At 38.2% G+C, this 14,013-nt stretch overlaps 1 protein-coding gene across 7 annotated transcripts in view; it reads left to right on the top strand.

Moving 5' to 3' along the window:
- Positions 1-14,013, top strand: part of NTN4 (netrin 4) — a 167,628-nt gene that overhangs the window by 93,789 nt on the left and 59,826 nt on the right. For all 7 annotated transcript variants that reach the window (XM_043440373.1, XM_043440372.1, XM_043440374.1 and 4 more), the window contains one exon: positions 357-632. In XM_043440373.1, coding sequence (XP_043296308.1) covers positions 357-632 — 276 coding nt within the window. The remainder of the gene's footprint in view (positions 1-356; positions 633-14,013) is intronic.

Raw genomic sequence — 14,013 nt, 5'->3', positions numbered from 1 at the left:
ACTGATCTTGTTGTTCTTCCTTGAATAAGCCAAGCTTGATTCTACTTAAAGGCCTTTAAACTGCTGTTCCTTCTGCTTGGAAGGCTCTTCTCCCAAGATCTTTGTATGGCTGCCTTTATCCCAAGAGTCAGGTTTCTTCTGTTACTAAGTTTATACTTCTGCATCCAAACAGGCAGCACATCTGTTCCTTGGAATAATAGGGCAGCTCTTCCCCAGATGGGATCAAGGTCTGAGACCCTCTTACCTTATCATTTGTAGATGACGAAAGGTATAAAGCAAAGCAGGACTACACGGGGCCAAAGACCAGGGTTTGCACACAGTCCTGTATATGCACCGCGTTTTCTTTTTCTTTACAGGTTATTTTCAGAGCTTTGTCACCACCGAATGATGAGAACCCTTACAGTGCCAAGGTGCAGGAGCAGCTGAAGATCACCAACCTCCGTGTGCAGCTGCTGAAACGACAGTCTTGTCCCTGTCAGAGAAACCACCTGAGTACAAAGCCTCAGCATTTTACACACTATGCAGTCTATGATTTCATTGTTAAGGGCAGCTGCTTCTGTAACGGCCATGCTGACCAGTGCATACCTGTTGATGGCTTCAGACCCGTCAAGGCCCCTGGTGCATTCCACGTGGTATGTAAAACAAGTCCTCGCTCAGGAAGAAAGCCCTTAGACAGTCTGGTTTCTCTTACCGTGAGTCCGTGCTTGCATAATGCTGCTTTCTTCCTCTGATGATTCACTCCTCCAATGCCATGGCCATCCCAGGATGTGCCTATTAACTTGTTTTTTTTTTTTTAATCTTCCATTTTTGAATTATAAATAGTCCAGCATGATAACCAGATTCCTTGGAAAACATTCATGCCAGATTTTAGTGCCGTGACCTTCAGATATAAAGTGTAAGGTGAGCAGTAGGAGAGGTTAGCATAATCATAGTTGTGGCATTATCACATAGAAACCAACTTTGACAGTAAATGGGTACTATTGTTAAATAGATTTTCGAGTGTAAAAACCAAGAACCTTAGTTTAATTCCTGGTATCTTCTGCTTGCCAGCCAGTAGAACGGATTATTTTCCTCTCTTAAGAGTGGCCTCTCACCCTAAGGCAGATTTAAATGCCCTTTCCTCTAGGCTCAGACTTATTGCATTTTCCTGTGAACTTTTACTTGTTTGCATCTCCCAGGAGGACAGACACTGTGTGATCTGTGTCTCCTCAGGATCTAGTGTGTACCTGAGCCAGAAGAAGGTGTTCAGCAGGTGTTTGGTTGAATGATAGCAACATAGGAATAGGGAGAGGATGTAAATTACTGTCACCGTTTGTCCTCACCTCATCTTCTTCCAAAAAAGGCACAGAGTGTCTCAGACAGCAAGTACCATGTTGGGATTCAGGTGGAGGTGTGAATGGAGGGTAGGGAAATAGGAGAGCATTCTGATTCTTTCTACATTTTTTCTGATACGTCTAATCAAACCAAATCAAAAATAAAGAAATTTAAAAGGCTTCAGATTATCCTTACTTTGTTACCTAAAGAGCTGACATACACATTTGTCTTTTTTTTTTTTTCACATTTGTCTTTTTTCTGGATAGGGCCACCAGGGACCATGAACCAGTTAGCCAACGTGATAATCTTGTTAGCTCGGCTGAGTTAGCGGGGTGCAGCGTAGCATTGGGGTAACTGAAATGATTAGGACAGCAGCCAGGAAGTAACAAGAATAGAAATAATGCTATTACTTCAAAGTGAAGCTGGGGCTCCCAAGTGGAAGAAAGTGCAATATTCATTCAACAAACATCTACTAGTTTCTACTCATTAATGGGTTTTTGAATCAATATTGTTTCAAATAAATGATGAAATAATTTTTTATACCTAAGTTATTGGGTTCAGGTATTAGTCAAATAGAAAGTAACCTAGATATTCTAGAGACATGTCAACCAACTGGACTGAAAACAAGTCTGTATAAGGTAAGAAGTTAATAACTTTCTGCCATTATATTTAGGTGCGTTAGTGAAAGGAGAGCCTGCAGGCTGCAATGTACTGAATGTTTGTGTCCCCACCCCCAAATTTTTCTGTTGAGCCCTTAGTCCCAGTGTGATGGTACATGGAGATGGAGCCTTTGGGACGTGATTAGGTCATGAGAGTGGAGCCCTCATGAATGGGTCTAGTGCTCTGAAAAGGAGAGGCCAGACAGCTTGCTAGCTCTCCTTGTGTCCGGTGAGGATACAGTGAGCGGTCTGCGACCTAGAAGAAGGCTTTCTTCCAGTACCTGACCAGGCTGACACCTGGATCTCGGACGTTCAGCCTTCAAAACTCTGAGAAGTAAATCTCTGTCCTTTGTAATCCACCCAGTCTATAGTACTTTCTTCTAGCAGCCCAAATAGACCACAGTACTGGCCTCCTGTTTCTTCAACTGTCTCCTGTAACCTGAGCCTTAGAGGATAATTTCAGGGTAGAGTCCTGAGGACGGATACAAGCTTAGAGGCTTCCAAAACATGAGTGGCACAGAACAGGACATTTGATTTGTCTCACGACCTGTGAGACAACCTGAATGACTGATCAACCAAACTAAATTACCGGAATTCTCAAGAGCCTTATAAAGCATTCATGGGTATGCATTTAAAAGCAATAGCTTCTTTTTTTTTTTTTTAAGTAAATCTTCTGAATATAAACTTTCAAGTTGGCAGATTATCTCTGCCTATCCTTTGCCAATTCTAGCAACACTTTCTAAGGCTGAAGAGAAAATCCCAGAAGTTTTTATTATATATTCTGGGTATTTGCAAATACACTGTCCAGAGTGAGAGCCACTGAAAGCCATTGAGACTGGTGTCTTCCATATGCTTCTCACTCAATAGCAGCAATTCCGTCACTGTCTCCTGTGCCTGGGACAAGCTGGTCAAGATATGAAGCCTGGTAAGCTGCAAACTGAAGACCAATCGTATCAGACCCCCAGGCTACCTGACCATTGTGACTCTCCACAGGGATCCCTCTGTGCTTCTGAGGGCAAGGACAGCCAGGCCTAGCTGTGGCCCCTCAATAAAAGCAAGCATTGTTACACACTAGCTGGTAGGGACATCATCAATTCCCAGTGCTTCAGCCTCAGCCGCTGCTGCCCCAGTGCCCCTGCAGGCCTTGATACCCAGATTTGAAGTGAGGTGTTATCGGTACCAGCAGCAAGGCAGAGGCACCCCTTTCCCCTTTCTGACATGGTCTGCTGATGGCAGAAGTCTTAAAATACAGCCATTCTATATAATCTTCAGCCAGATGATCAAGAGCTTTGCCAGTGGTGATGGTAACAAGGATGTCTTGGCTGTGCAACACTTCATTAAAGAGGGCATTCGTGTTTCTCTCTGCCAGTCCTGTGCGTACATGTGAGCATGTGGGAGCCTTCACTGTGGTTCTACAGAGAGGCTGATGGAGCCAAAAGGGTGAAATTGCACTTGCAGATCTTGATCCATCCCATGTATTCTCAGTGGAGTCCTGATTGCCTTAATCCCTGAGACCAGCCCAGATTTGCCAAAAAAAAAAATGGTTGCAAGAAATGAAAGGCATGGCCAACTGTTGTTAGTGCTCAGATTCAACTTGCCTCTAGCCTCAAGAAAGAGGGCTTCTCCCACAATGGGCGGCACATCCCTGACCAAACTGGCAAGTTTCATTTCACAGGTCTAACACCCACCTGAGTAGGTGGAGTGGCCAACCAAGGAATTCTCCGTCTACATGACAGAGTCAGCCACACCTCTGTGGCGGGGGACACAGGCAACTGGCTGCCTCTCTCATGACAGCCACAGGTCACTCAGTGAGTTTCCTGATGAGAGAGAACAGAGAAAACCTTGTCTTCAGCCTCGGAGCTTGTGAGATTCACAAGGGGGATAAAGGAGGGTGGATGGTGGCAAGTGAATCATTTCTTTCAACCACAGTGCTAACACTCAGCAATGTTTTTCAAAAAAGAACATATAGTGAAATGGGGGCAGAAACATTGGTGGCTTTGTGGCTCTAAATTCTTCCCCATCCTTATATTTACAGCTTTTCTCTAAGAATTTACATGTGTAAGAAAGTCAGAGCCTCCCAAAACCTGCCCATCACTCCACTGTAATATTGTGGAAGCTTTAAAGGAAGCACTATATGGTGTTGGGGGTTCCTCTGTGGATCCGGCACGAGAAATAGCCCATATTAGAGGCTTCGTGAGAAGCCCTAGTTCTGACAATAATGGTCAGCCTGTTTGTCCTCCCATAGCTGAGGGGTTTTATCAATAGATCATATTATAAAAATCACGTTCTATGAAAAACAGTGAGTCTGCCACCACTGCAGCAAGAAAATTTTCACTAAGGAAATGAGATCAGTGTCTACCTCACACAGTTATTGTGAGGCTTAAAAACAGGGTAGCCACTGCCTTACATTCGGTCGCCACTGTTCACATCACTATTGTTATCTTGCATTGTCTTTTCTACCACTTCTCTCACAGACACTTCTTTCCCAATAATAACAAGAATAAATCATAGAGTAGGTGCTTTTTGACATATTTATAAGGCTAGCTAGGGGTGTTGTGTCAAGGAAAACGGTACTTTGATTCCAGCCTGCTGGGATCCCAGAAATAATGTGGCAGGGAGATCTTAAGCTTTTTCTCTGTGCAGCTGGGGAGGACTGATTTAGTTCCCTTTTTCCCAGCAGTTGGCGATTTTACAGCTGTGGGATGATGGATGGTAATAAGAAGGAACATGGAATGTTTCATTGTTTTACTAAAATACCATTCATTGGATAACACAGAGGCCTTAGAATGCTGTGGAGACTTGTTTAAATGCCTTGAGTTATACTAAGGTTAAGGTGGATTTTTCTTTTGTAACCAGAAACTCTTATAAAAGAGTGTCAGTGATTTGACTAATGTGTTTTAAATCTGAAGGTAAACATCAAAATTTGTGGAACCAGAGTGAGGTTTGAGGAAGATATTACTTAGCTACTAGCTGTGTAAGGCAGGTAGCAGAATCATTCATATAGTGTCATTACAAACACTGTTCCCCTCTAAATCTGAATACTTTTATTCACATATTTATATTTGTACATCTTATATGACATGTTTTATAAATTCAGGACAGATTTAAGGCCATAGTTTTATATTCTTTTAAAAAATTTTTTGCTGTACTGTAAATATGTATTAATTTGAAAGCTCTTGACTCTTCAAGGTATTAAGGAAAGGAACATAGGGTTTAAAAACAATAAGGTTATTAAATGAGAATATTAAATCAAAATTTTAAAATAGTTTTATAGCAAACATACACGTATATTTGGAAATGCACATTTGTAAATTAGTGTCAGGTCCGAGTTCTCAGCAGAGAAAAAAATAATTGTCACGGATTATAAAAACTGCTGATAATAGTTTCCACTCACTGTGTGCCAGGTTCTGCGCTGTCATGTTACAGGCGTTACTGAACTGAATCTTCACAACAGCTGGGTGAAGTGTCATCATCACTTTCTTTCTTAGATGAGGAACTGAGGCTTGGGAGTGCTGACTGACTTCCCAGAAGTTAATGAAGAGTAGATCTCAGGTTAAATTCATTGTCCATCCCTTTTTACTGTTGTTGTACTGTAAAAATTTAATCTATACAGTAGATTTAATCTTGATAATATGTCAAGAACAGAGTAAAAAAGAGCGTAGAAAGGGCATGAGGGCAAGAGAGGTGGAGGTAGACTCCAGGAATTAATAATCATCATGGATCGTGGACTCTACACCGAGCGAAGGGAATTCTCTGGTGGTCTGGTGGTGAGGACTCCGCACTTTTATTGCAGAAGATGCAGGTCGGTGTGGCGTGGCCAAAAAATAAATAAATAAACTGAGCAATGAGGACACAAGAGAGCAAAGACTATTTCCACCACCAAAAGCTCTTCGTGTTTACATTTTATAAAGCCCGTTCCCATGCATTTTTTTTCCCCTTGATCCTTACTACAATCCTGGAAGATGAGCATTTTCAATACTGTTTCACAGATAAGGGAAACTAAGGTACAGAGAGATAGTAATAGTGCTAGTAATTTGTACATTCAGAGTTCTTATTACTGTACCCCACCTCTACCCTCAATATGCTACCAAGGACAAACTCTCACTAAAGAGACTCTTTACAAAGGAATAGGTAATCTATCCAAGTCATCTGCATTTTAATGTTGAACCTGAAATTATCATTGGTTTTCTCTTCTCTTCTGTTCATTAGTGAAATGGTCCAAAGGGAAGAAAGAGTAAAATCAAGTCTAGAAAATCTACAAAGAAAATAATTTAGAAGTACCTGTCTTTTGGAGAGTGTGAATCATCTTTGATGACTATCTTTGGGTATACTAGAAAGAGGGATTTCTGGACCTACCATTCTTTACTTCCATTTCCAGCCCTAAATCATTTTCACAGCTAGTGAAAGGCATCAGCATCACCAGGCATTTGATGTGTCACATGGAGGAATGGGTAATCCTATCACCAACGCGGACACAATGTTGTTCCTAATGTTAGCAAAATAGAAACTGTCAATTTGACCCAGTTAGTGTGAGACTATTCTCAACTCATTTCAAAATCTTAATGTTCTTATTTCAGTGTTCCTATGTTAGTATGGTATAGCTTTGCCAGTAGTCCCTTGGCAATGAGTAACTACAGATATAATAATAGAAGGTGTCAGAATGTTCTCTATACTCCATTACTACCTGGTGTTTCCTTACTAGGAAACAGGACAAGTCAGGAAAATCTGTTCATGGTTGGAGATTGCTCGTGTCTTGACCATAAGACTGCAAACGAATTTCCCTCTAAACAGTAAGACATATTCTCTTTTAATGGCAGAAGTTGCCTAAGATTACTCTTTTTACTTGATGATTAGGAAACCAGAAGACTTAAGAACTAGAGGTGTTACAAAATAATTTTTGCACCCAGGAAAGCAATTCCCTGTGAAGTTCCTTTCAAAGGTTCCCCAGAACATTTAAGTATTTGTTTATGGGCTTTGGACTGCTTAACAGAGAGGTTAAAGGATAAAAATACTGGAAAGCTAAGATGTTAGTGTGAGAGCTGACATCTCTGAAAATAAAATACAAGCCAACAGGAAAATAAGGTTGATTCTCCAAATAGTATATTTTGTACATTCAACTTTTCATGAACATGCTTTGCAGAAAGTGAATCACATGTATATTTAGGTCAAATTTTGAGTATTGTAAAGGTACAAAAATGAGTTTAACGTATCACTTTGCAAATTTTCTTAAGACTAATTCCTTTTCAGTGCTGTAGCATTTGGAAGGTCCATCTCATAGATAGTTGGAAGCCTAGATCAGATCTGTGTGTCTAGAAGCCTAGTCTCCCGGTTCAATTGTTAATATTATGGAGTGAGTGGAGGGTGAAGCTACATGGAAAGAAGCTGAAGTTACCGATATCTAACTTCTGGTTTACAACCCCAGGCTTCATATCTCTGTGGTATTTCACTTGTGTCTTGCCAATTTTGTAAGAGCTGGAAATGTACTTCAATTTGTCTTAAAACAATTACATTCAGTAGAAGATAAGTTGTAATTTAACTCCTGTTCCCTCTTATGAGGTGAATTTTAGTGACCAAACACACAAAGTTAAAATACACACACACGTGTGTGTATGTATGTGTTTATATATATATGAATATATAATATATATATAATAAATATATAATATATATATAATAAATATATATATAATAATTATTCCACAAGGTGGAGAAACTTCAGAGTCATTTCAAATAGTGAGAAAAGCAAATTGTCTTAGTCTTGGCATTCAAAACCTTAATACTATAACTGGAACTACAGTCATATATCTTAGCAATGTAAATATTTAGTGGAATAAAATAGTACATGTGTGGGGGTATAGAAACAGTATAGTGTTAGTTAATCCTTTTTTTTCCCATTTATTTTTATTAGTTGGAGGCTAATTACTTTACAATAATAGTTAATTCTTAATAAGATTTTTTAGTCATATGATTAATCATATGAAATTTTGGTATCTTTTAAACTCTTTGCTCTAGCTCTCTAGATAGAAAAAGCAGAGAAAATTATGGTTTCAAAAATTACAATATATTGTAGTTTCAAAAACTACAATATATGTGGAAATGGAAAAATGACCATTTTTCCACTAGTAAATATTTTATGCATACAAACGATGATTGAATTTGTAAAAGTAAATACTGACCAAGTGTCCTCGGCCTTCTGTTTTTGCGTCTCTAAGGGCACGAGTAACTTAGCTGGCTCAGTCAGCTCTCAGGATTCCTGAAGGGCACTGGTTTTATTGTTTCCCAGATAAGGCCTGAGGAGGCATTAAGATTAAAGAAAACATGGGATCCTAGTATTTCCATTATTCTGAATAAGGGCTAAAGATCATAATTGTAGTATATTTAGTCTCTAATTCTCATTTGCAACTTAATTCAGTTCTCATAGGTAATAAAAAGGGAATTTCAGTCTGTGGGGTTCCGTTTTGGCGCTTAACTTCACTAACATGTGAAACAAAGAATTACAACCTATTTTGTCAAACAAGTAGGTTATTAGTGGCCTAGACACAAAGCCCCAATCATTCCTCAGACCTCCAAGAGTTCCCTGTACCTCTCACAATTAAAATATTTACCTCACTATATCATTTGCTTACATATTCAGCTTTTCCTATCTGCTAAACTCTCTGATTCTTTAATGTCAGATGATGGAATAATCAAAATGTCTAACACATAGTGGGTTCAAAATATCACCAGTTAATATATGAATGAATTAATCAATAGCATTTTAAAAATAAGGGATTAATTTCAGATGGTAAAAATTACCAATAATAATGATTGCTCTTGATTGTGTCACACATCTACACACATTTTGTTTTTTAATTCTCAAATACATGGAGCCAATACTATTTATAGGTAGGACACTGTGGCTTGTTATTAAGGGATTTATCCAAGGTTACTGAGAGCAGGGATTGGAAACCCCATGTATCTAATTCCAAAGTTTATTCTCTTTATGTCACATTTATCCACATAATGCTAAGAAAAGAACCCAGTTTAAAAGTGGGCAAAGGTTTAAACAGATATTTTTCCAAAGAAGATATGAAAATGCCTAATAAGCCCATGAAAAGATGTTTGAAATTCTTAGTCATTCAGTTCAGTTCAGTCGCTCAGTCATGTTCAAATCTTTGCGACCCCATGAATCGCAGCACTCCAGGCCTCCCTGTCCATCACCAACTCCCGGAGTTTACTCAAACTCATGTCTATCGAGTCGGTGATGCCATCCAGCCATCTCATCCTCTGTCATCCCCTTCTCCTCCTGCCCCCAATCTCTCCCAGCATCAGGGTCTTTTCCAATGAGTCAACTCTTCGCATCAGGTGGCTAAAGTATTGGAGTTTCAGCTTCAATATCAGTCCTTCCAATGAACACCGGAAATGCAAATCAAAACTACAATGAAATACTTCTTCACATCTATTAAAATGACTATAACAAAAAAGACAGATAATCACAAGTTTTGATGAGGCTGCAGAGAAATTGGAACCCTCACACAGTGCTGGTAGGAATGTAAAATGGTGCTGCTGCTGTCTGGCAGGTCCTCAAATAGTTTAACATAGAATTATTTTATGACCCAGCAGTTCTACTCTTTAGTATCTGCCCAAGTGAATGGAAAAGAAATGTCTACACAAAACCTTGTACCTGAATATTCATAGTTGCATTATTCTTGCCAAAAGGTGGAAACAACACAGTGTTCATCAACTGATGAATGAATAAACAAAATGTGGTATATCCATAAACAGAGTATTATCCAACCATAAAAAGGAATGCAGTACCGATACATGCTACAACAAGAATGAACCTTGAAAACATTATGCTGAGAGAAGCCAGACACAAAAGGCCCGATCCTGTATTATTCCTTTTATGTGAAATGTCCAGGAAAGACAAATCCATGAAGACAAAGTAGGTTAGTGGTTGCTAGGAGTTGGAGCTTAGGGAGGAATGGGCAGTAACTGCTTAATGGACACAGATTTTCTTTTTGGAGTAATGGGAATGCCTTGGAATGACATAATGGCAATGATTGCATAATTTTTTTGGATATACTAGAAACTACTGAATTATATACTTTAAAATAGTTGAAACGATGCATTTTATGCTATGTGAATATAATCTCAGTAAGAAAAATCAAAAGCTAAAAAACAAACCAACCTATGGCTGGTTATAAAGGAACTTTACAAAATGAACATATTTCTTTTCAAGTCCCAGTCATTAGCTGGGACTGTTTTAAAAAGCAGTAGCTTTGGATGGATGGGTATTGAAGAAAACCAGTTCTTTCAGTAGCTGTGGTTGTTGTTTTTGGATGTGTGCAAATGATCACAGATTTGGTAATGACATTCTGATAGAGTTATCAAATAAACATAAGTTTTAATATATCAATATTTCCACCTTGATCATTCACATGAACATATTCAGTAATGAAGACTATGTTTTACAAGGTTCACCTAGAAACAAGCAATTTTCCAATGTGAAAAGAAGTATCTGAATGAATTAATTTAACAAAAAAAAGACTATGGAAGAAAACATGCCCTAGCAATTGGCTTCTTGTATGACAATCAGGGGCTCATTTATCTTAAACAAGTCAACTTTTGTAACACCCTCTGCACTGTATAGAATAGTGAGTGACAGTTAAACAGAACTGTCAAGAAAAGAGGAAAACAGTGAGAAATGTGAAGTAGAATGAAGTAAAATTGTAAGAGAATGCAAAATAGCCTGTGACAAGGAATTTTCTTTAAAATAACCAGAAGCTATGTGAACACATTGAGCAAGTGAAAAGTACTTAATAATCCCCCACAGCATTTCTAATAGAATTTACCTGGTCTTCTACTAATTATAAAAACCCATCTAAATCCTAAAAGACACTGAACAAAAACCCCACAAGACCTTCCTTCATTCTTGCATCAATGCTGCTTGACAGATAAGTTGCTTACAGAATGAGTCCTAGTATTTGCCTTCACTTGTTTCTCAGGTTCTTGTCTGATAGTTGTGTTAATAGTTTTAACAGCACAGAAGTTATATATTGTTAAATCCACTTCTGCTTTCTTTCTAAAATTATTCAAATCAAATAGATAAAAATTTGAAATTGTCCTTTTTTCCCCCTCAAGAAAGTTTATCCTAAGAAGTTATTTTAGGTGTTTGTGGAAAGGAAAAAAAAAAATCTTCCTGATGACATCACTGTTCTAAGATGGAAGCCTCTAATATTTTTGGATTCTCTTGGGAGTTTTGTTCCCTGTTTTGCCACTGACTTGCCTTGTGACCCTGGAAAAGCTTAAATATAAAAAGATAAGTGCAAAGTGAACTTATGAAAACAGGACTTAACTGAGATCAAATGAAGAACAGAGATGAAGTGGGTCACATGGCTATGTAGCAACTGTTCCAGTAACTCAACACAGTAACCAGGTAGCAATCTGGCTTGAAACAGATTTCAAATGTCAAATCTGTATACTAAGATAGTTTCGTATGTAGTGTTTTAGTAAAGTCAAAGTCTGCCTATAAACAAGACCTGCAGCAGGAATCTAATGGTACTTGTCAATCTTCTTTTGCTCTGTACCTTGAAGAAACTGTAACTGTAGAAAAGGACCTACCTTGGCATTTTGAGGTCATCCCATAGATGCACCAAAATAAGTGTCTTAAAATCAGAGTGCCTTGCGTTGTTTCCATTGTACACATGCAAATCTGAAACCAGATTATGCATATAACCTACATATTCACTGGTAGGATTTATCCAAATAAGTAAGTCTGTTGGACAGACATCATTTTTAAAAGCCCGTAGTCAGAAATAATACATAAAGCTCATTGGAAACAAAAAGCAAATAAGGGATAGTTCTATGTAATGAAGTAAGGATAGAAAAAAAATCACCTAAATTGGTAATAGTTTGATTTTATCTAAATGTAATCTTCATAAGCCTCCTAGGCATCACAGTTTTTAGTTTAATGCTATTTGCACTTTTATGGCTGAAATATTTATTACAGTCTCCACAGGAGATATGAAGTGCCTGATGAAATGGAAAAAACAAAGCTAGTAGAATTAATCTTGTAAAGATATGAGACATTCAAAACCCATTTAACCACATATAGCGTGTTGAAATTCCACTTTTAGAAGTATATTCTTAAGTAGTCTACATAGAAGAACTTTAGATAACATGTGGAGGATAAGAAATGGCAATATTAAAGGATATTCTTTAAAGAGTAAAGTCATGATTCACACAGATATAAAATAAATACGTGTCAATAATTTTACTTAACTCAGTAATTAATAAGGGGCCAGTAAGACCTTACTACTGCTTCAAAGAAAAATTTTAAAAACCACACATACATTGGCAAATAAATATATTTACAAGGAGGTGCAAAACTGGTCAATATGATAAGAAATGTTCAACTGCACTGTCAGACACAACTGACTTGCATTTCTGTGGAGAAGAACTATTTGCACTATCATTAATTTTCTACAGCTTATGGAGTTGTGAGATAGTTCAGTGATAATAAAATGCAGATATGGACAGAAGACCTAAGTAGACATTTCTCCAAAGAAAACATACAGATGGCCAACAGGCACATGAAAAGATGCTCAGCATCAGTAATTATTAGAGAATGCAAATCAAACTGCAATGAGGTATTACCTCACAGCATTAGAATGGCCGTCATTAAAATGCCTGAAAAAAAAAAAATGTCTGCAATAAATGCTGGAGAGGATGTGGAGAAAACTGAACCCTCCTACACTGTTGGTGGGAATGTAAATTGGTGCAGCTACTATAGAAAACAGTATGGAGGTTCATTAAAAAACTAAAAATATACTTACCATATGAACCAGTAATCCCATTTCTGGGCGTATATCCAAAAAAGATGAAAACTCTAATTCAAAAAGATACATGTGCCCCGGTGTTCATAGCTGCAGTATTTACAACAGTCAAGAGATGGAAGCAACCTAAATGTCCATCAACAGATGAATTGTTAAAGAAGATGTGGTGTGTATATGTGTGTGTGTACATATATATATATATTCATATATATATGTGTGTATATATATATATTCATATATATGTATATATATTCATATATATATGTATATGATGGAATGTTAGTCATAAAAAAGAATAAAATGATTTCATTTGCAGCAACATGGATGGACCTAGAGATTATCATACTAAGTCAGAAAAAGACAAATACAATATAATATTGCTTATATGTGGAATATAAAAAAAGATACAAATGAACTTATTCACAGAACAGAAACAGACTCACCGGCATATGAGTTATAGTTACCAAAGGAAAAGTAAAGAATCCGCCTGCAATGCAGGAGACCCCAGGTTTGATTCCTGAGTCGGGAAGATCCCCTGGAGAAGGGATAGGCTACCCACTCCCATATTCTTGGGCTTCCCTTATAGCTCAGCTGGTAAAGAATCCACCTGCAATGCGGGAGACCTGGGTTCGATCCCTGGGTTGGGAAGGTCTCCTGGAGAAGGGAAAGGCTACCCACTCCAGAATTCTGGCCTGGAGAATTCCATGGATTATAGCCCATGGAGTCACAAAGAGTTGGACAGGATTGAGCGACTTTCACTTCTAAGTTAAGACTTGTTAACACCTGCAGTGGCCCAGAAATACCCCTAGGAGGCATCAGAATTTCCAAGGTACAGAGAGATTTTACACTGCACCAATAAGAATCTAAAAATATTCTCTACTCCTAAATGCCCTGAACTTATTGATGCCAAGTGTGGGAAATGGGGCCAGTCTTCCTATATTCACCCATTGCCAAAACTGCTAGGCTTCTCACAGAAGAAGAGGGCAAATAATCCATTCAAGAACAGAATACCCTTGAAATGACTCACTTTAAGTCCATACCCACCTTCATCCTGAGGAGCTCTTCAAGGACAGACAAATTGATTTGAAGCATCAATATTATTTAAGTAACACATTGAAGATATTTGGCCAAAGTAGATCTCTCAAAAATCCTCCTCCCCCGGGTCATTTAAGGGTTAAGATGGTGACTCTGGAGTCAGACTGCTATAGAATTCTTGGGTAAAT

The sequence above is a fragment of the Cervus canadensis genome, chromosome 21, assembly GCF_019320065.1.
Source record: "Cervus canadensis isolate Bull #8, Minnesota chromosome 21, ASM1932006v1, whole genome shotgun sequence".
NCBI lineage: Eukaryota > Metazoa > Chordata > Mammalia > Artiodactyla > Cervidae > Cervus > Cervus canadensis.
This window is presented reverse-complemented; position numbering and strand designations above follow the sequence as displayed.